The sequence below is a fragment of the Coregonus clupeaformis genome, chromosome 24 (genome assembly GCF_020615455.1).
Source record: "Coregonus clupeaformis isolate EN_2021a chromosome 24, ASM2061545v1, whole genome shotgun sequence".
In the NCBI taxonomy this organism is placed as follows: Eukaryota; Metazoa; Chordata; class Actinopteri; order Salmoniformes; family Salmonidae; genus Coregonus; species Coregonus clupeaformis.
Genome location: NC_059215.1, coordinates 49,180,209 through 49,201,731, shown reverse-complemented (window position 1 = coordinate 49,201,731; position 21,523 = coordinate 49,180,209). Strand labels below are relative to the sequence as shown.

Here is a 21,523-nt window from a genome sequence, read left to right as displayed (position 1 = left end):
CAACCCTTTTTAACATTATGATATTTTTGGCTCTATCCGGCCTGGAATGAAGACGTCACTGTATGCTGACGACGGAGGAATATGGATGAGAGGCCGCGATGTCCCCTTTGTGACACAACAAATACAGGAAACGATCACAGGAGTGGAAGAATGGTCTGCACTTAAAAAACAAACCAAGTCTATATTTTTCACCAGGAAGAGCATTCCAGCTAACGTGACTCTGTCATTATATGGACAGACCCTGGAGCAGGGTCCAGTAATTCAAAATGTAGGGATGTGGTTTGACAGCACACTAACATGGAAACGCCACATAGAACGAATAATATGATGGTGTAAAAAAGCTCTAAATGCAATGAGATGTCTAACCGGGTACTCATGGGGGGGCATCCCGATCATCACTTATGAATGTATATGAATGACATTTTCTTTTCGTGTCAAATCGCCCTTATGGGATTAATTGACACATAAACAAATATTACAATAATTCACTGTGGTAATTCAGTGACAATTGTGGAATTTCGCTCTCATTAGATCTGAATTTTACTATGGATGCATGGCATATGGCTCAGCGGCCCCAGGGATATAAAAATAGTTTGACGTTATCCAAGCCGCCACCCTAAGAATAAACTGTGGCGCATTTAAATCATCCCCCATATCCTCCCTACGAGTGGAAATGGGTGAGATACCCTTAGGACTACCGCGACAAAAACGATCTATTGCTTACTGGGTATCACTGAAAGGACACACCTCTACTCACATGGGAAAGTCTATCCTGGAGGATTGCTGGGAATACTCAACCCCCATAAAAAACGAAGTCTTTGGGTGGAAGATTTTTTAAAAAATGGGCTCAGGACCAAGGGGTGGAGGAGACCTACAGTGCATTCGGAAAGTATTCAGACCCCTTCACCTTTTCCACATTTTGTTAAGTTACAGCCTTATTCTAAAATGGATTAAATAAAACATTTTCCTCATCAACCTACACACAATAGCCCATAATGACAGAGCTTGAGAGGATCTGCAGAGAAGAATGGGAGAAACTCCCCAAATACAGGTGTGCCAAGCTTGTAGCGTCATACCCAAGAAGACTCGAGGCTGTAATCGCTGCCAAAGGTGCTTCAACAAAGTACTGAGTAAAGGGTCTGAATACTTATGTAAATGTGATATTTCAGTTTATTCTATTTTATAAATGTGCAAAAAAATATAAAAACCAGTTTTTGCTTTGTCATTATGTTTTTTTGTGTGTAGATTGATGAGAGAGAAAAAAAACAATTTAATCAATTTTAGAATAAGGCTGCAACATAACAAAATGTGGAAAAAGTCAAGGGGTCTGAATACTTTCTGAATGCACTGTAAACATTGTTAAAGCTACCAGTGTTCAATCCAATGCAATCAATATCTCTCTATATAAGGGGCAGCAGCCTCTAAGGTGCAGGGCAGAGTACCAGGTGGTAGCCGACTAGTGATGGCCCTTCAACAGTCTGATGGCCTGGAGATAGAAGCTGTTTTTCAGTCTCTCGGTCCACCTGTACTGTCTCCGACGGTAGCAGGGTGACTAGGCCATGGTTTGGGTGGCTGAGGGAGGCTCACACAACCAACTCCAGCGAAAGAGAGCGAGAGAGAGCGAGAGAGAGAAAACATCCAGCGAGGTGAGCCGTCATGCCTTAGCTGACCTGGCTACTAGGTAAAATGATACTGTCTGTCTACTTTTAGGAATAACACAGCAATAACAGAACAGAAACATGAGACGTGAGCCCTGTCATCCTGTCCTGGTTACTGAGTCATGAGGCATAGATTGCTGTAGACTCTACACTATAGACTGCTGTAGACTCTACACTGTAGACTGCTGTAGACTCTACACTGTAGACTGCTGTAGACTCTACACTATAGACTGTTGTAGGCTCTACACTATAGACTGTTGTAGACTCTACACTATAGACTGCTGTAGACTCTACACTGTAGACTGCTGTAGACTCACTACTGTAGACTCTACACTATAGACTGCTGTAGACTCTACACTATAGACTGCTGTAGGCTCTACACTATAGACTGCTGTAGACTCTACACTATAGACTGTTGTAGACTCTACACTATAGACTGCTGTAGACTCTACACTATATACTGCTGTAGACTCTACACTATATACTGCTGTAGACTCTACACTATAGACTGCTGTAGACTCTACACTATAGACTGCTGTAGACTCTACACCAGGGGTGTCAAACGTACGGCCCGCAGGCCGGATCAGGCCCGCAAACGGGTTTAATCCGGCCCGCGAGATGATTTTGAAAAAAATAAAATAAAATAAAATACTACTTTTTCAATAAAATAAACTGCTATTCCAATTGCGTCCACTGGATGGCGCAATAGCAATTGTGTTAAGCAAGCAAACTGTTTATACCGGGGCAGAGCAAGTAGGTCAAGCACGTGCAGCCAATGACCTACTTTGTTTTGCCCGCGATATTTATTACGGCTTCTACTTTTAACATTATGTGCTTTGGCACCCTCATTGCCCCAATATGTCTCTGTCAAAAAAGAGAAAAGTGGACGCAGAGTGCAGAGTGTTCCAAGAAAAATGGTCATCCTATTTAATCACGGAATTGAATGGGAAAGCTGTATGTTTGGTGTGTTCAGAGCATGTTGCAGTGCTGAAAGAATATAACCTTCGTCGCCACTATGTGAGTCTTCATGCCGACAAATATGACAACTTTCAAGGACAGCGGAGATGAGAGAAGGTGAATGAACTGTTGGCGGGTCTGAAGAAACAGCAGTCTGTGTTTACTCACAGCCGAGACATCAGTGACGCTGCAGTGAAAGCTAGCTACCTCATTGCTAATGAAATCGCAGTGGCTTCAAAACCATTTAGTGAGGGTGAATTTGTAAAAACATGCATGATGAAGGCAGCGGAGATTGTGTGCCGTGAAAAGCGGCAGGCTTTTGCAAATATCAGCCTGACAAGAAACACAGTTGCAGACAGGATTTCCGATCTTTCAGTGGATTTGGACAGCCAGTTGAAGCAAAAAGTAAAGTCATTTATTGCGTTTTCGGTTGCAATTGATGAAAGCACGGACATTACAGATGTTGCACAACTGGCCATTTTTTCATCCGCGGAGTTGATGACACATTGACCGTCACCGAGGAGTTCGTGGAGTTGGTGCCGATGACAGATACAACGACAGCAGCTGATATTTTTACCGCACTCGTCGGGCGCGCTGGACAGGGTCGGAGTGGACTGGTCCCGCGCTGTCAGCCTGGCTACAGATGGTGCGCCCTCAATGATCTGGAAAAAAGCAGGCGTTGTGACAAAGTTCAGAGAGAAAGTGCAATCTGCAAATGGAGGACGTGATTTTTTGACTTTTCACTGTATTTTGCACCAGGAGGCTTTGTGTTGCAAGTCATTAAAGATGGATAACGTCATGAAGGTGGTCATCCAAACTGTTAATTTCATCCGATCCAGAAGCCTGAATCACCGCCAGTTTGACAGCCTTCTCAGAGAGAAAGACCACATCTATGGCCTGCCATACCACACTGAGGTAAGATGGTTAAGCCGAGGTGCTGTGCTGAGGCGTTTCTTTGATTTACGAGAAGAAATGGAACAGTTCATGGAAGAAAAGGACAAACCAGTGTTAGAATTTCATTCCGCAGAATGGATGCAGGACCTTGCATTTATGGTGGATGTTACAGAGCACCTGAATAACTTGAACAAACAGCTGCAAGGGCGCAACAAAGTTGTCACGCAGTATTATGACAGCATACGTTCTTTCAAGTTGAAGCTGTCATTGTGGGAGACGCAACTTGCCGGTGGTGATGCAGCTCACTTCCCCTGTCTGAAAAATGTGTGCGCGACCCAACATGTGGCAGACATGAAGCGGTTCAAAGATAAAATAAAGGGACTGTTACGGGAGTTTGAGCAACGCTTTCAGATTTATGTTTATATGTTTTTATGTTGATGTGCCATTGTTTTTAATTTATTTTATTTGTATATTTAACCTATTCTTGACTCTGTGGTTCTTGCACTTGTTTGGGGAACAGGATTTCATTATTTTTATCTACATTTCTGCCTGAGAAATGACACCCTGATATAGTTCTGTGATCTGTGATATACTTCTGTGAATCACTGAGGAATTGTGTGTTTGTGTGTTCTTTGTCCTCAGAACTTTCAAATAACTTGAGGTGTTTTATGATTAATAGTGATGTTGTGCTTTTGGACACTGTCCTCAGGCTCCAGCTTTATGTTTATATGTTTTTATGTTGATGTGCTATTGTTTTTAATTGATTTTATTTTATTTGTATATTTAACCTATTCTTGACTCTGTGGTTCTTGCACTTGTTTGGGGAACAGGATTTCATTATTTTTATCTACATTTCTGCCTGAGAAATGACACCCTGATATAGTTCTGTGATCTGTGAAACAGTTCTGTTAATCACTGAGGCGTTGTGTGTTTGTGTGTTCTTTTTCTTTAGAATTTTCAAATAAACTTGACGTGTTTTATGATTAATAGTGATGTTGTGCTTGTACTATTTTGGACACACTGTCCTCAGGCTCCAGCTTTATGTTGTATGTTGATCGTATTAAAACAAAGAAAACAATCTGAAGTTGTTGTTTTTAAGTTATATATATACCATGATTTTTCCGGTCCGGCCCACTTGGGAATAGATTTTCCTCCATGTGGCCCCTGAGCTAAAATGAGTTTGACACCCCTGCTCTACACTATAGACTGCTGTAGACTCTACACTATAGACTGCTGTAGACTCTACACTATAGACTGCTGTAGACTCTACACTATAGACTGCTGTAGACTCTACACTATAGACTGCTGTAGGCTCTACACTATAGACTGCTGTAGGCTCTACACTATAGACTGCTGTAGACTCTACACTGTAGACTGCTGTAGACTCTACACTGTATACTGCTGTAGGCTCTACACTATAGACTGCTGTAGACTCTACACTATAGACTGCTGTAAGCTCTACACTATAGGCCAAACATGCATTTAGGGGATAGGGAATAGTTAGATAAAACTTGTTGATAGGAACATTTCCATCAATGTTATGAGACTTTATGTCGGGATATACTTATGTCCTGACTGAACCACAGTGACTCATCCTCTGGTGTCTTGGCTTCTAGTCCTAGATTTTCTTTGAATCTTGAGTGGGCGGACACTTCAGCTCCCTGACCATCCAACAGAAATGATATCTGCTGGAGTCTATTTCCTTTGTGGCACTTCTTTCAGATCCCATTCACTCCTGATGCCAATCATCACTCCGTATCCCTGCCAGAAAATTGATGTCTGCCTGCCTGAAAGCATCTGGTTCAACTTAGGTTACGGTCAGTTTTCTTAGAACTTGTCTACGTGACATAATGGGTGATCTCTAAGAAACAGATAAAGACCCAACCAGCCAACGGATATGCATGCATGAACAAATAATTGGTGATGAATGTATTACTTTAAAAGATGAGGCTTCTAGGGGTTAATGTTTAGTAGTAATCTCACAGGACACAGGAGAGAAAGACATTATCATAGCTTATTCAAGTTATACATCAAATGGATGGGGAGAAATGTGTATATTATATACGGTTAATCTCAATAAAATGACACTTTCTAAATAGGAAGAATTATATGATTTGGTATGTCTTTTAACCTTGCATTGGTACGTACTGTAGGCTTCTCATGAATGCATGAATCATTTTCCGAAGTAGGGCCTATATGAATATAATATATAAATGCTATTCCATTTCTATTATTTTATAGAAAATATTTATTTATTTATTTAATATTATTTATAATTGTATTTATTATCTCAGGGAGGTTCAAACTGAATCCTGAGATGAGAGTACATAGCAACACAGAGAGAGAGAGAGAGAGATTTTATCCGTGGCCACAGCAGGAGGCTAGCTTGTCCGGCCGGCTGCTTTTGTCCAGATAACAATCAACATCCCTTTTCAAATATTTGCCAGACACTTTTGTTGAGTTGAATAGAGTAGGTATTTATATAACACTGTGATAAGGACACATATTGGTGGGGGCTCAGATATGATCCTATCATAGAGGATATACCTAACAGCCTGTCCAGCACCTGTTGAGAGCCAAGACATCACTGTCAGATGGGAGATGGGCTTATAAAGAAAAGTTTGTAAAATTACAAATATAGTGATGATGTATGTGATATTTTTTCATACAGTAAAACATACACTGAGTATACAAAACATTAAGAAGTCAATATTAGGAAGGTGTTTTCTCAGTGTCCGTTTCATATGTACGTCAAAACCATTCTGTCATGTTAGGAGATTGATTTGTTGAGAGAGAAAGAGAGGGTGAGAGAGAGAGAGGGTTGGAGAGAGAAAGAGGGGTTGAGAAAGAGAGAGAGAGGGTGAGAGAGAGAGAGGGTTGGAGAGAGAAAGAGGGGTTGGGAAAGAGAGAGAGATGGTGGGAGAGAGAGAGGGTGGTAGAGAGAGGGAGAGAGGGTGGGAGAGAGAGAGAGGGTGGGAGAGAGAGAGAGGGTGGGGGTGGGAGAGAGCAAGAGAGAGGGTGGGTGGGAGAGAGCGAGAGGGAGGGTGGGTGAGAGAGAGAGTTGAGATGCTGAGAAGCGATTTTAAAATGTTGCAAATGCACTTAACAAGTGATGGGATTTCAGTCCTGGCCAGCAACAGGTAACCCTCATTGACTCTTGTGTTAAGCCACGTCCTCGTTAGAGGCATAGGCGTGGATCAGAAAACCAGTCAGTATCTGGTGTGACCAACATTTTGCCTCATGTAGCAAGACACATCTCCTTCGCATAGAGTTGATCAGGCTGTTGATTGTGGCCTGTGGAATGTGGTCCCACTCCTCTTCAATGGCTGTGTGAAGTTGCTGCATATTGTCGTGAATTGGAACACGCTGTTGTACACGTCGATTCTAAGCATCCCAAACATGCTCAATGGGTGACATGCAGGCCATGGAACAACTGGGACATTTTCAGCTTCCATGAATTGTGTACAGATCATTGTGACTTGGGGTCGTGCATTATCATGCTGAAACATGAGGTGATGGCGGTGGATGAATAGCATGACAATGGGCCTCAGGATCTCGTCACGGTATCTCTATGCATTCAAATTGCCATCGATAAAATGCAATTGTGTTCATTGTCTGTAGTTTATGCCTGCCCATACCATAACCCCACCGCCACCATGGGGCACTCTGTTCACAACGTTGGTATCAGCAAACCGCTCGCCCACAAGACGCCATACACGTGGTCTGCGGTTGTGAGGCCGGTTAGACGTCCTGCCAAATTCTCTGAAACGACGTTGGAGGCGGTTTATGGTAGAGAAATTAACATTCAATTCTCTGGCAACAGCTCTGGTGGACATTCCTGCAGTCAGCGTGCCAATTGCACGCTCCCTCAAAACTTGAGAACTCTGTGGCATTGTGTTGTGTGACAAAACTGACAAAACTGCACATTGTAGAGTGGCCTTTTATTGTCCCCAGCACCTGTGTAATGATCATGCTGTTTAATCAGCTTCTTGATACGCCACACCTGTCAGGTGGATGGATTATCTTGGCAAAGGAGAAATGCTCACTAACAGGGATGTAAAAAGAAATGTGTGCACAAAATTTGAGAGAAATAAGGCTTTTTGTGTGTATGGTACATTTCTGGGATCTTTTGTTTCAGCTCATGAAACATCAACTCTTTTAGATATTATTTGATATAATGCCCCTCATAGGTATACTGCCAATGGAATATTTACTAATGTGCTCAGTGACCATTGTCCCATTGCCTGCATAAGACATGCTAACAGACCTTAATCCAGCCCTTGCATTATAACAGAGACATTTTAGGAATTTTCATGTCTGATCTGGGGTTGTGTGACTGGGGGATGGTGTCATCTATCTCTGACTCAAATCAGGCCCTAAATTGTTTTACTTCTCTGTTTAACACTGTTGCAGATCAGCATTCTCCATATAAAAAAACTAAGAGTAAAGGATGGATCAAACCGTTGGTTAACGTATGAATTGTCTGAAAAATTACAGGAAAGACATTTAGCTTGACTGATACTAAGTTTGACTGGCAGTCCTTCGGACGTTTGAGAAATAGATGTCTATCTCTGGTTAGAAAAACAAAGTCAACATACTTCTTGAACCATGTATCTGAGAATGGTGGGAATCCAGCAAACGTCTGGAAAGTAGTCAAATCTCTGATGTACTACAGTAAGTGCCTTGCTAAAAACCAATGTTAAAAAAAAATCACAGGGGTTGATCACCTTTCTTACTGCAGCTCTCTGCACCATTTATTGCAGAATCATTAACCTATATTTTTTACTTGCCAGTTGTTTTCTGGTGTTATCCCTAAGATCTGGAAAGCGGCACAAAGGAGGAGCTCCTTCTGACTTAGATAACTACCGTCCAATTTCCAAGTTATCGTACCTTTCCAAAGTTTTAGAATCCCTGGCCAACTCTCAGCTAATAACTTTTAAAACTTGTCATTCTATTCTAAATGAGCACCAGTCTGGTTTTTAGACCTGGACACAGCACCGTTCCAGCTGCTACGCTTGTTCTAGATCCTCTGGTGTCCACATCACTAAGGATCTATTATGGTCCAAACACACCAACACAGTCGTGAAGAGGGCACGATAACGCATCTTCCCCCTCAGGACGCTGAAAATATTTGGCATGGGCCCTCAGATCCTCAAAGGGTTATACAGCTGCACCATTGAGAGTATCTTGACTGGCTGCGTCACCACCTGGTATGGCAACTGCTTGGCATCCGACAGCAAGGCGCTACAGAGGGTAGTGCGTACGGCCCAGTACATCACTGGGGCCGAGCTCCCTGCCATCCAGGACTTCTATACCAGGCGGTGTCAGAGGAAGGCCCTAAAAAAGTGTCAAAGACTGCACGCAAGGCAAGCCATAAGACTGCTAAATAGTTAGTTAAACAGTTAACCAATAGCTACCCGGACTATCTGCATTGATCATTTTGTAATAACTCTTGACTCTTGGCTGCAGTACATCACAAATTCCTAATATTGAGTTGCACCCCCTTTTGCCTCAATTGTTGGGGCATGGACTCTACAAGGTGTCAAAAGCATTCCACGGGAATGCTGGCCCATGTTGACTCCAATGCTTCCGAAAGTTGTGTCAAGTTAGCTGGATGTCCTTTGGGTGGTGGACCATTCTTGAAACTGTTGAGCGTGAAAAGCCCAGCAGTGTTGCAGTTCTTGACACACTCAAACCGGTGTGCCTGGCACCTACAACCATACCCTATTCCAGTGGTGATTTTAGCATGTAAATCTTGGTGGGGCAAAAAGCTGTCCCAACAGCAGAGTCCCAAAAGCAGTCCCAACACCTTACCACTACTAAACCTGGCTATCAGCAGAGCCTTGACTGGCAGCGAAACAGTTCATTCAGCCTAATTTACTGCCTTTTAAAAAAACATAGCTGATATGGCTGACTTGCTTGAAGAAATGTGGGTTCTACTGAAAATTGAGATGTACAAACTATGGCATAAGGGGACGAGAAGCGGGTAAGAGGCAATCCGTAATTTTGATTAAGACATTAATGAGCGAGCTAGGACGGACATAGTCAATATAACTATTTTTCCAGCACTTTTGAAATGTACAACGACATAATTCAGAACATGGGCCGTTCTTACAGTGTTCTCCCTGTACACCAAGTCAGAACCGTATGATAAATAAAGGGGGCATATAAGCAGACAATTTTTTTTATTACAATATTACAATATTCGATGATTACATTTCTCTAAAACAGGTTATAGGCTACACGTGCACCACGAAGTCAGAACAGTAGGCGAAATTAAGAGGGGAAAAAATACCAAATTATTAGGGTGAGCGTAGCGGGTGATGTAGGACGGAGCCAGGCGCAGGAGAGGAAATCACGGCATAAATGGTTTATTCAAACAAACAGAGGTACGCAGCAATGCATAATATACACCAGTGCTGTAAACGGCGCCCTGGGGATGACAAGGCACACGGGTGAATATCCCGGCGATACACAATACAAATCTAGCTCCACCGAGCTACATATCCTCTACAATGAACAATCACACACAAAGACAAGGGGGCAGAGGGAACACTTATACAGGTACTGATGAGGGGATATGAACCAGGTGTGTGTAATAAACAAGACAAAACAAATGGAATGATGAGATGAGGAGCGGCAGTGGCTAGAAGGCCGGTGACGACGAACGCCGAAGCCTGCCCGAACAAGGAGAGGAGGCAGCCTCGGAGGAAGTTGTGACAGTGAGGCACATGGGCTACTAACCGTTTACTACACAACATACACTTAGTATTACTTTCTTAGCTACAGTATCCATATCTCCCTGGCATATTATTATGTAGCAGCATACAAGACAGTTGTGCTGTGCTCACTTGAACAGGAAGGTGGCGCGGCGGTCCTTCGTAGGCAAATTTCGTCATCAAACTTCGTCATCAAAGTCTGGCATTCTCTGGATTTATGGTGCTTTCAAGACAACTTGGAACTCTGAAAAAACCCAGATCGAAACATGATGACGTCAGTGATCTTCAGGTCATAGCTCTAGAAAGAGGCCCGTGATCCGGATTTACAATTCCTAGTTGGATGACCGTTCAAAACATATTTTCCCAGTCGGAGCTTGTTTTTCCCGAGTTCTCAGTTGTCTTGAACTCACTGAAGTCAGATTTCGCAGTTCCGAGTTAACAGTTGTTTTCAATGACCTTAAGCCTTCTTGGATGGGCACTTCTAATGTAACTCTATGGCAGCACCCAAGGGGCTTGAATTTTAGAGCTCTACACTTAGACTTGGCGGTGACGTAGTGTCCCCATGAGTGACAGAACACTGAGCCAATCACGGTGCAACTAGAGTACATTATCAACACCTACGCTCCGTATTTTCCGCTGCAGGGTGCATCCTGTTTCCATTGATCATCCTTGAGCTATTTCTACAACTTGATTGGAGTCCACCTGTGGTAAATTCAATTGATTGGACATGATTTGGAAAGGCACACACCTGTCTATATAAGGCTCCACAGTTGACAGTGCATGTCAGAGCAAAAACCAAGCCATGAGGTCGAAGGAATGGTTTGTAGAGCTCCGAGACAGGATTGTGTCGAGGCACATATCTGGGGAAGGGTAACAAAAAAATGTCTGCAGCATTGAAGGTCCCCAGGAACACAGTGGCCTCCATCATTCTTAAATGGAAGAAGTTTGGAACCACCAAGACTCTTCCTAGAGCAGGCCGCCCGACCAAACTGAGCAATCGGGGGAGAAGGGCCTTGGTCAGGGAGGTGACCAAGAACCCGATGGTCACTCTGACAGCGGCAGGGACTGAGAGACTAGTCAGGATGGAGGGAAAGATGAACGGAGCAAAGTACAGAGAGATCCTTGATGAAAACCTGCTCCAGAGCGCTCAAGACCTCAGACTGGGGCGAAGGTTCACCTTCCAACAGGACAACGACCCTAAGCACACAACCAAGACAACGCAGGAGTGGCTTCGGGACAGGTCTCTGAATGTCCTTGAGTGGCCCAGCCAGAGCCCGGACTTGAACCCAATCGAACATCTCTGTAGAGACCTGAAAATAGCTGTGCAGCAACGCTCCCCATCCAACCTGACAGAGCTTGAGAGGATCTGCAGAGAAGAATGGGAGAAACTCCCCAAATACAGGTGTGCCAAGCTTGTAGCATCATACCCAAGAAGACTCGAAGCGGCAATCGCTGCCAAAGGTGCTTCAACAAAGTACTGAGTAAAGGGTCTGAATACTTATGTAAAAGTAATATTTCATTCTGTAAATTAGAAAATAATTCTAAAAACCTGTTTTTGCTTTGTCATTATGGGGTATTGTGTGTAGATTGATGAGGGGGAAAAAACAATTTAATCAATTTTAGAATAAGGCTGTAACATAAAATGTGGAAAAAGTCAAGGGGTCTGAATACTTTCCGGATGCACTGTATGCCGTTGCCCCAACTGTTGACCAGGCTATGTCTAAGCTGCAATCTGACTTTGTTGCCTTACAGAAAGCCCCGGTTGGTTTAAAACTTGTACTTAATGCGGGCAAGACTAAATACATGTTGTTCTCTAATTATCGCAAAAATGGCCAAATATTTATTCATTGGATGGTTCTCCCATCAATAGGGTTCCTGGTTATAAATATCTGGGCATTTGGATTTACAAATATTTAATGTTTAAAAAACATACAGATGAGCTAGTTAAAAAGCAAAGATTTAAAGTGGTTTTTTATTTTTATTTTTATTGATCTTGCCTCTCCCTAAATGGCAGGAAGCAGATTGTAAAGTCAACTTTCCTGCCAGTTCCTGACTATGGAGACTCCATTTACCAGAATGCAGCTGCCACTACTCTTTTTAAACCTTTGGATGCCGTCTACCATAGTGCCCTTCGCTTTATCACAGGTGACCATTTTAGTACTCATCACTGCATCCTGTATCAAAAGGTTGGCTGGTCCTCATTAAAGTCCCATAGATCACTTCACTATTCCCTTTCTGTTTACAAAGCTTTACTACACAAGCTTCCAACTTACCTAACTTCGCTGTTAAAATATAAAAACATGAGATACCAAACCCGTTCACAAGGTTGGTTAACTCTTGAGGTTCCTTGGGTCTCCAAACTAGGGAAATCCTCTTTTAGTTTTAAAGCACCTCATTGCTGGAACCAACTACAAAATACATTACAATTGGATGTTCTGGTGCCGCTCGGGCAATTTCAAATATTGACTGGGGACCTTCTTATTGAGGACTGTAATTGTTTTTCTTGAATATTTGTGTTGTGCTGTATTTTACTGGTTTTATATTGTATTTGATTTGAGATTTTGTCTTATGAAATTGTATATGCAGGACTCCCTTGTGAAAGAGACCCTGGTCTCAATGCTGACTCCCTGCTTAAATAAAGGTAAAATAAATTAAAGAAGTGTAAATTAAATCTGTTATGTAGGCTACAGTCGATCCGTCAGGGTGGTTGATGGCACTGCCAGAGAGCTCTCCTCGTTTTGCTTACTGTAGCTAAATGCACAGTGGCAGCCAGGCTGTAAATCAGGGTGGGACATACACAGTAAGCTATTTATAGAAAAGGGTAAAATATGAGTTTGGAATAATTTTCACCAGGTGAATCACTGGAATGTAGGCCTATTTTGTTTATTTATCAGTCACTTAAGGCCTAGTTCAGAGGTATTCAACCTTGGGTCTGCGGTATGTATTTATTTATTTTAAGTGGGAAATGTTTTTATTTTATTTCAATGTTTTTATGAATATCGGTAGCAGAATAAATGCATTCTGAAGGACATACCTACAGTAGAAAAATATGATCATATCTTCTTTCAACTATTTCTAAATTCCTATTGAGCAAATTACACTCATTGTAATAATATAATAACAAACCATTTAGCAGACGCTTTTATCCAAAGCGACTTACAGTCATGTGTGCATAATTTTTTTTTGTGTATGGGTGGTCCCGGGGATCGAACCCACTACCTTGGCGTTACAAGCGCCGTGCTCTACCAGCTGAGCTACAGAGGACCACAATTGTAGCTAATTACACTCATTGTAGCTAATTACACTCACTGGCCTACCAGTAGTGGAAAGTGCTTTCTTGCTTTGGACATACATTTTTGCCAACACATGGCTAACCTTTGTTTAACCAGCTAAACAGCTGCTATTTGCAAAAATGGAGTTACCTTTCTAGCTAATAGGCTATGTTAGAGTTTACACTTCCTCTTCCAATTATAATGTGGAGACCGAGGTCGAAATTATGAAAAACGATCTACCAAATCTATTATCATTTTTAAATGTTCATTAGGCCTACTTTTCCTTGACACCATCAATCACCTGAATTATAAAACAAGACGTGATCAAGTTTGAAGACCCCTGGCCTAGTTGGTAAAGGATAGCCTATCGATCTGTAAAGGGATGGCCACTTACCACTTACCAAGAAGGTAGTCAATTGTTGACAATGTACATCTATTGCTTTTGGGAGAAAAAAAGAACTGTTCTTATGTTGCTTTACCACTGATGTATGTTGAAATGTTGTAACGTCTTCTTATTCCCTCTCCTGTCCCATTACAGAAAAAAATCAGATGGAATCGCGGTTGGTGTAATTTAGCCTTCGCGTGGTTCCGTTGGAATGCGTATCACGTGAGCATCAGCTGACTGACTCGAGAAAAGACAGGAAGCAGACAATCGCAATACAATTGCTTGCAAAATATCAAATGTATTAACTGCAGCTAAGTCGATTTAGGCTTTTATTATCATGGAGTCGACCCTGGAGCAACATCTTGATGATACGTAAGTGATTATTTGATCGAGACTCGTACAAAATCGTTAGATTTTTTGAAAACATTCCTGAAATGTGTATCCATATCGTTTTGATAGCATGAAGAATCCAGCCATTGTCGGAGTTCTCTGCACGGACCAACAAGGACATATTCTAGGCTGTAAGTAAAGTTAGACCAATTTCTTGTTGTTTTCATTATTTATCTTATTATTCAGCTGGCAAACATTTGACTGACGACCGCACGCAGTCGTCGTCATCTTCATCATAGTGGGAAATGATGCTAACTACACTATTTTCTTTCAGCCCATGTATGGCAATTCTCTTATTCTTCTGTCTAACAATTGACACTTCAACAAAAGACTAACTGAATGTTTGAAAACTATGAACATATCCTCTTGAAATGGCAATAGTTACAAATATTAGACAATGCAATAAGTAAAATAATAGTAGCCTAGCTATAGCCAAAGCCTGTTATCTCTGGTAGGGGGGTAAATCCATTTGAATTCAATCACTTTTTGACAGCACCCCTTTTTCATTTGAACAAAACCTTCCATACATATTTTACCGTTGTAGAAGTGCTCAGAAAGTGACTTGTTGGACCTGAATGACAAAACATTAATTTACTTATATATTTTTCATTTAGCAGATGCTCTTATCCAGAGCGACTTACAGTTAGTGAGTGCATACATTTTTTCATACTGGCCCCCCGTGGGAAACGAACCCACAACCCCTGGCGTTGCAAGCACCATGCTCTACCAACTGAGCTACACGGGGCTATTCAAGAGATAAAGGTGCACAAAGTTGACCTATTTTACCCCACCATAGCCCAATAATGTACTCTTAAAGATGTGTGGGCGAGCCTACCATTTCTCCTTAAAGGTAGACTCAGCGACGTGACGTAGATGCAGAAAGTAAACAGCATCGTGTGGCAATTTCCACAACAACTAAGTGCGTCGAAGCGCATGGCTCAACTTCTCCGCTATTTTGGTGCCATGGCTACCACGCTGTGAACGAAGTCTTGCATCTCATTCATCTCAATAGCTGCTCATTTCGCTAAGTCTACCTTTTTAAGGTCCAAGGACCAAAACAGCCAGATACTCCATCTGAAGGTGAATCAATTCTCGATTGCTATACGGTTCTAGAAACATAAAGCCCTCTACTTTCATATCACATCAAAATAATTTCACAAACGCTAAATACACACTTACTGTACAATATTTTAACTGGCTTTATCACAGTTGCAGCCGACAATAATTTTCTGTTACAACACATTTCTGGCGGCCTTCTTCCGTTACACACAGGTGTTAGGAGCATGCTATAGCTAATTAGCACAGGTGGTCGCCTCTCTTCTGTCTGTCTTCCGTGAACACATGCTGTAACATGGAGATAGGGCCGTGTGGGAAAACTAGCCCCTATGAAGGTGTGTAGTAATTGAACCTTTTTAGTTTTTTGAAAATTATTTATTGCTGATAAGAAAGATACAGTGAGGGGAAAAAAGTATTTGATCCCCTGCTGATTTCGTAAGTTTGCCCACTGACAAAGAAATGATCAGTCTATAATTTTAATGGTAGGTTTATTTGTACAGTGAGAGACAGAATAACAACAAAAAAATCCAGAAAAACGCATGTCAAAAATGTTATAAATTGATTTGCATTTTAATGAGGGAAATAAGTATTTGACCCCCTCTCAATCAGAAAGATATCTGGCTCCCAGGTGTCTTTTATACAGGTAACGAGCTGAGATTAGGAGCACGCTCTTAAAGGGAGTGCTCCTAATCTCAGCTTGTTACCTGTATAAAAGACACCTGTCCACAGAAGCAATCAATCAATCAGATTCCAAACTCTCCACCATGGCCAAGACCAAAGAGCTCTCCAAGGATGTCAGGGACAAGATTGTAGACCTACACAAGGCTGGAATGGGCTACAAGACCATCGCCAAGCAGTGAGAAGGTGACAACAGTTGGTGCGATTATTCGCAAATGGAAGAAACACAAAAGAACTGTCAATCTCCCTCGGCCTGGGGCTCCATGCAAGATCTCACCTCGTGGAGTTGCAATGATCATGAGAACGGTGAGGAATCAGCCCAGAACTACACGGGAGGATCTTGTCAATGATCTCAAGGCAGCTGGGACCATAGTCACCAAGAAAACAATTGGTAACACACTATGCCGTGAAGGACTGAAATCCTGCAGTGCCCGCAAGGTCCCCCTGCTCAAGAAAGCACATATACAGGGCCGTCTGAAGTTTGCCAATGAACATCTGAATGATTCAGAGGATAACTGGGTGAAAGTGTTGTGGTCAGATGAGACCAAAATGAGCTCTTTGGCATCAACTGTTTGGAGGAGGAGGAAAGCTGCCTATGACCCCAAGAACACCATCCCCACCGTCAAACATGGAGGTGGAAACATTATGCTTTGGGGGTGTTTTTCTGCTAAGGGGACAGGACAACTTCACCGCATCAAAGGGACGATGGATGGGGCCATGTACCGTCAAATCTTGGGTGAGAACCTCCTTCCCTCAGCCAGGGCATTGAAAATGGGTCGTGGATGGGTATTCCAGCATGACAATGACCCAAAACACACGGTCAAGGCAATAAAGGAGTGGCTCAAGAAGAAGCACATTAAGGTCCTGGAGTGGCCTAGCCAGTCTCCAGACCTTAATCCCATAGAAAATCTGTGGAGGGAGCTGAAGGTTCGAGTTGCCAAACGTCAGCCTCGAAACCTTAATGACTTGGAGAAGTTCTGCAAAGAGGAGTGGGACAAAATCCCTCCTGAGATGTGTGCAAACCTGGTGGCCAACTACAAGAAACGTCTGACCTCTGTGATTGCCAACAAGGGTTTTGCCACCAAGTACTAAGTCATGTTTTGAAGAGGGGTCAAATACTTATTTCCCTCATTAAAATGCAAATCAATTCATAACATTTTTGACGTGTTTTTCTGGATCTTTTTGTTGTTATTCTGTCTCTCACTGTTCAAATAAACCTACCATTAAAATGATAGACTGATCATGTCTTTGTCAGTGGGCAAACATACAAAATCAGCAGGGGATCAAATACTTTTTTCCCTCACTGTACATTCCTTATGTTTCGAAAAACCGCACAGTAAGCGATGTGTGTTCACGTTTAGACCGAGCGTCAGGCCTATTAACAAAAGTCCCCTGGGAAGAAGATAACTTCATCAATAGACACTAAAGGTAGTTAGCGTCTATGGATGGGGTAACCCCACCATACCATGAGACATCCATGGCTTCATCACTGGAAAAGATAAACAGTTGAGATATCATTTAAAAGCTTACAAACAGGGTTGTCAAACTATTTTATACCTTTTGGAAAAATACTTTTTTTTAATAAACATATCATTTTTTTAACCTTAAACGTAATTTATCTAAAAACACTTAAAATCAACAAAAAAAAATCTAATATTTGCATGTTGAAGATTAGACCCTATTTTACATAATCTGAGGTTTGAGACATGCTATTGAATACATGGCCTGGCTAATGTATCAGGCCCACTTTCGAAACTAGTGAACTCAAGAGATCAGCCTACATTTCGCTCTGTTCTTCCATATGACTGAATCTGAGTCTACTTTGTCTCCCTTGTGTTTATTTCAGGTCGTGGCTCTCTGTCTGATGAGCACGGGGGAGTGGTGTCTGTACTGGTCAGACAGGCAGCCGCTCTCACCAGAGACCCTACAGACAGCCCCACAGTGTGCCTGGAGGCAGATTTAGGGTGAGGAACCACATCCAATCAGGAGTCAATATTAGGGCGAGTTCCCTTTTGCATCGCTTAGTGCCCCGGGTTGGTAGAGATTTCATTTTAGGACCTATAAAATGTGCAAACTCTGCCCACCCGGGGTACCCGGCGATGCAAAACGAACTCGCCCTCAGATAGTTATATGACCAGTTACTATTTACAAATAGAGTTTCTAGACCCTTCCTCTTTGAGACTTGTGTGGTTCTGAAAGTATTGGATAGATAATGATGCAAAGACTTCCCAGTCTTTCCATCAGAGGGAAAGGCCCAACCATGTTATTATACCTTTGCAAGTGTTTCACATCTACATGGCGGGCATAGGTAGGAACTAGGGGTGGCTTTGGGACTCGACTGGGCGCTTATCTGCAAAGTGTATGTCTTGTTGTCTAGTTAGGTTGTCTTTGACTGTGCTGCCACCTTGTGGATATCAAAAGTATGTGCACTGCTTCATATTTGGTCCATGAACTTCACCTTTACACTGCATATTTATAATGATGGACAGCTTAAATGGGAATAGATCGTAGGGCAGCATCCTGTAAATCAGGGGTGTCAAACGTCCGGCCCGCGGGACGGATCAGGCCCGCAAACGGGTTTAATCCGGCCCGCGAGATGATAAAAAAATAAATAAAAAATTATAATATTTTTGTCAAGTATAAAAATGCGCTGCAATTTTTCAATAAAATAAACTGCTGTTCCAATTGCGTCCACTGGATGGCGCAATAGCAATTGTGTTAAGCAAGCAAACTGTTTATACCGGGGCAGAGCAAGTAGGTCAAGCACGTGCAGCCAATGACCTACTTTGTTTTGCCCGCGATATTTATTAGGGCTTCTACTTTTAACATTATGTGCTTTGGCACCCTCATTGCCCCAATATGTCTCTGTCAAAAAAGAGAAAAGTGGACGCAGAGTGTTCCAAGAAAAATGGTCATCCTATTTATTCACGGAATTGAATGGGAAAGCTGTATGTTTGGTGTGTTCAGAGCATGTTGCAGTGCTGAAAGAATATAACCTTCGTCGCCACTATGTGAGTCTTCATGCCGACAAATATGACAACTTTCAAGGACAGCGGAGATGAGAGAAGGTGAATGAACTGTTGGCGGGTCTGAAGAAACAGCAGTCTGTGTTTACTCACAGCCGAGACATCAGTGACGCTGCAGTGAAAGCTAGCTACCTCATTGCTAATGAAATCGCAGTGGCTTCAAAATCATTTAGTGAGGGTGAATTTGTAAAAACATGCATGATGAAGGCAGCGGAGATTGTGTGCCCTGAAAAGCGGCAGGCTTTTGCAAATATCAGCCTGACAAGAAACACAGTTGCAGACAGGATTTCCGATCTTTCAGTGGATTTGGACAGCCAGTTGAAGCAAAAAGTAAAGTCATTTATTGCGTTTTCGGTTGCAATTGATGAAAGCACGGACATTACAGATGTTGCACAACGGGCCATTTTCATCCGCGGAGTTGATGACACATTGACCATCACCGTGGAGTTGGTGCCGATGACAGATACAACGACAGCAGCTGATATTTTTACCGCACTCGTCGGCGCGCTGGACAGGGTCGGAGTGGACTGGTCCCGCGCTGTCAGCCTGGCTACAGATGGTGCACCCTCAATGATCGGGAAAAAAGCAGGCGTTGTGACAAAGTTCAGAGAGAAAGTGCAATCTGCAAATGGAGGACGTGATTTTTTGACTTTTCACTGTATTTTGCACCAGGAGGCTTTGTGTTGCAAGTCATTAAAGATGGATAACGTCATGAAGGTGGTCATCCAAACTGTTAATTTCATCCGATCCAGAAGCCTGAATCACCGTCAGTTTGACAGCCTTCTCAGAGAGAAAGACCACATCTATGGCCTGCCATACCACACTGAGGTAAGATGGTTAAGCCGAGGTGCTGTGCTGAGGCGTTTCTTTGATTTACGAGAAGAAATTGAACAGTTCATGGAAGAAAAGGGCAAACCAGTGTTAGAATTTCATTCCGCAGAATGGATGCAGGACCTTGCATTTATGGTGGATGTTACAGAGCACCTGAATAACTTGAACAAACAGCTGCAAGGGCGCAACAAAGTTGTCACGCAGTATTATGACAGCATACGTTCTTTCAAGTTGAAGCTGTCATTGTGGGAGACGCAACTTGCCGGTGGTGATGCAGCTCACTTCCCCTGTCTGAAAAATGTGTGCGCGACCCAACATGTGGCAGACATGAAGCGGTTCAAAGATAAAATAACGGGACTGTTACGGGAGTTTGAGCAACGCTTTCAGATTTATGTTTATATGTTTTTATGTTGATGTGCTATTGTTTTTAATTGATTTTATTTTATTTGTATATTTAACCTATTCTTGACTCTGTGGTTCTTGCACTTGTTTGGGGAACAGGATTTCATTATTTTTATCTACATTTCTGCCTGAGAAATGACACCCTGATATAGTTCTGTGATCTGTGAAACAGTTCTGTTAATCACTGAGGCATTGTGTGTTTGTGTTCTTTTTCTTTAGAATTTTCAAATAAACTTGACGTGTTTTATGATTAATAGTGATGTTTTGCTTGTACTATTTTGGACACACTGTCCTCAGGCTCCAGCTTTATGTTGTATGTTGATCGTATTAAAACAAAGAAAACAATCTGAAGTTGTTGTTTTTAAGTTTTATATATATATATATACCATGATTTTTCCGGTCCGGCCCACTTGGGAATAGATTTTCCTCCATGCGGCCCCTGAGCTAAAATGAGTTTGACACCCCTGCTGTAGATGCAAATTACACCATGACATGCTGCCTATGGTATTTAATGGTATGTCGAGCTGAGGCAGTTGGTCAGTTTCCGCTGATCTGGGATCAGTTTTGTAGTTTAGTAATGTCTTGATTGAAATGCAACTGATTGGCCACAGGCCATATTGTTTGTTTTACCCACAGGAATATTCTAGTGAGAGCACATGGAACCATCACAGTAGCTGTTCATAAGATGTCGTCATGAAGTCGCCTAATGAAGATGGAGGAGTGTGTGTGTAAAGCTGTTTGCTCACTAATGCTAAATAATCCCACACAATACATGGTGTGGATCTGGGAGGTTGCATTCAGGTGTTAGATAGCTTTTTTTTTTCTCTTCATCTTCCACTGTCTGTTTGGCCAAGAATCATATTTAAAAGTAGAGTCCATACTATTTGAGTTGTGTTTTGTATAAGTTAATAGGTCTGATCAGTTTTTGGGCCAATATTTGTTGACCTGGCAATGACTTTTTGGGACATTTTAATCTGCAATTCATGTAGAGATATTGTAATATATTAATATTAAAAGCAATGTAACATCAATATGCAATTTGTCAATAGTGTTATGGTGTCTGTTCTGTATTAAAAAGCATACTGCCATGTCAGGGGACTTAGTTACGTCATACTGTGCTGTACTGGCTAGACTGAGAATCTTCTAGTTTTTAGTGCAAATAGGAAGTATGCCAAATGAATGTCCCACTTGTAGGATACTTGACTTGACCTGAGACGGATGAACATCGAGTCCTCGTCACAGTTCACTCTCTTTA

At 42.2% G+C, this 21,523-nt stretch overlaps 2 protein-coding genes across 2 annotated transcripts in view; one reads left to right on the top strand and one right to left on the bottom strand.

The window, feature by feature from the left end:
- LOC121537706 (toxin MIT1) overlaps positions 1 to 14,028 on the bottom strand; it is a 28,303-nt gene extending 14,275 nt beyond the window's left edge. The window contains exon 1 of the transcript XR_005995122.1: positions 13,895 to 14,028. The gene's annotated coding sequence lies outside the window, so the exon portion shown is untranslated. The remainder of the gene's footprint in view (positions 1 to 13,894) is intronic.
- A 94-nt stretch (positions 14,029 to 14,122) lies between these two features.
- LOC121537708 (ragulator complex protein LAMTOR5) lies at positions 14,123 to 21,299 on the top strand. Its single transcript, XM_041845312.2, has 4 exons — positions 14,123 to 14,257; positions 14,345 to 14,406; positions 17,856 to 17,973; positions 20,905 to 21,299. Exons 1-4 carry the CDS (start codon positions 14,223 to 14,225, stop codon positions 20,963 to 20,965), a joined length of 276 nt encoding a protein of 91 aa, XP_041701246.1. The 5' UTR covers positions 14,123 to 14,222; the 3' UTR covers positions 20,966 to 21,299.
- Positions 21,300 to 21,523: the final 224 nt, after the last annotated feature.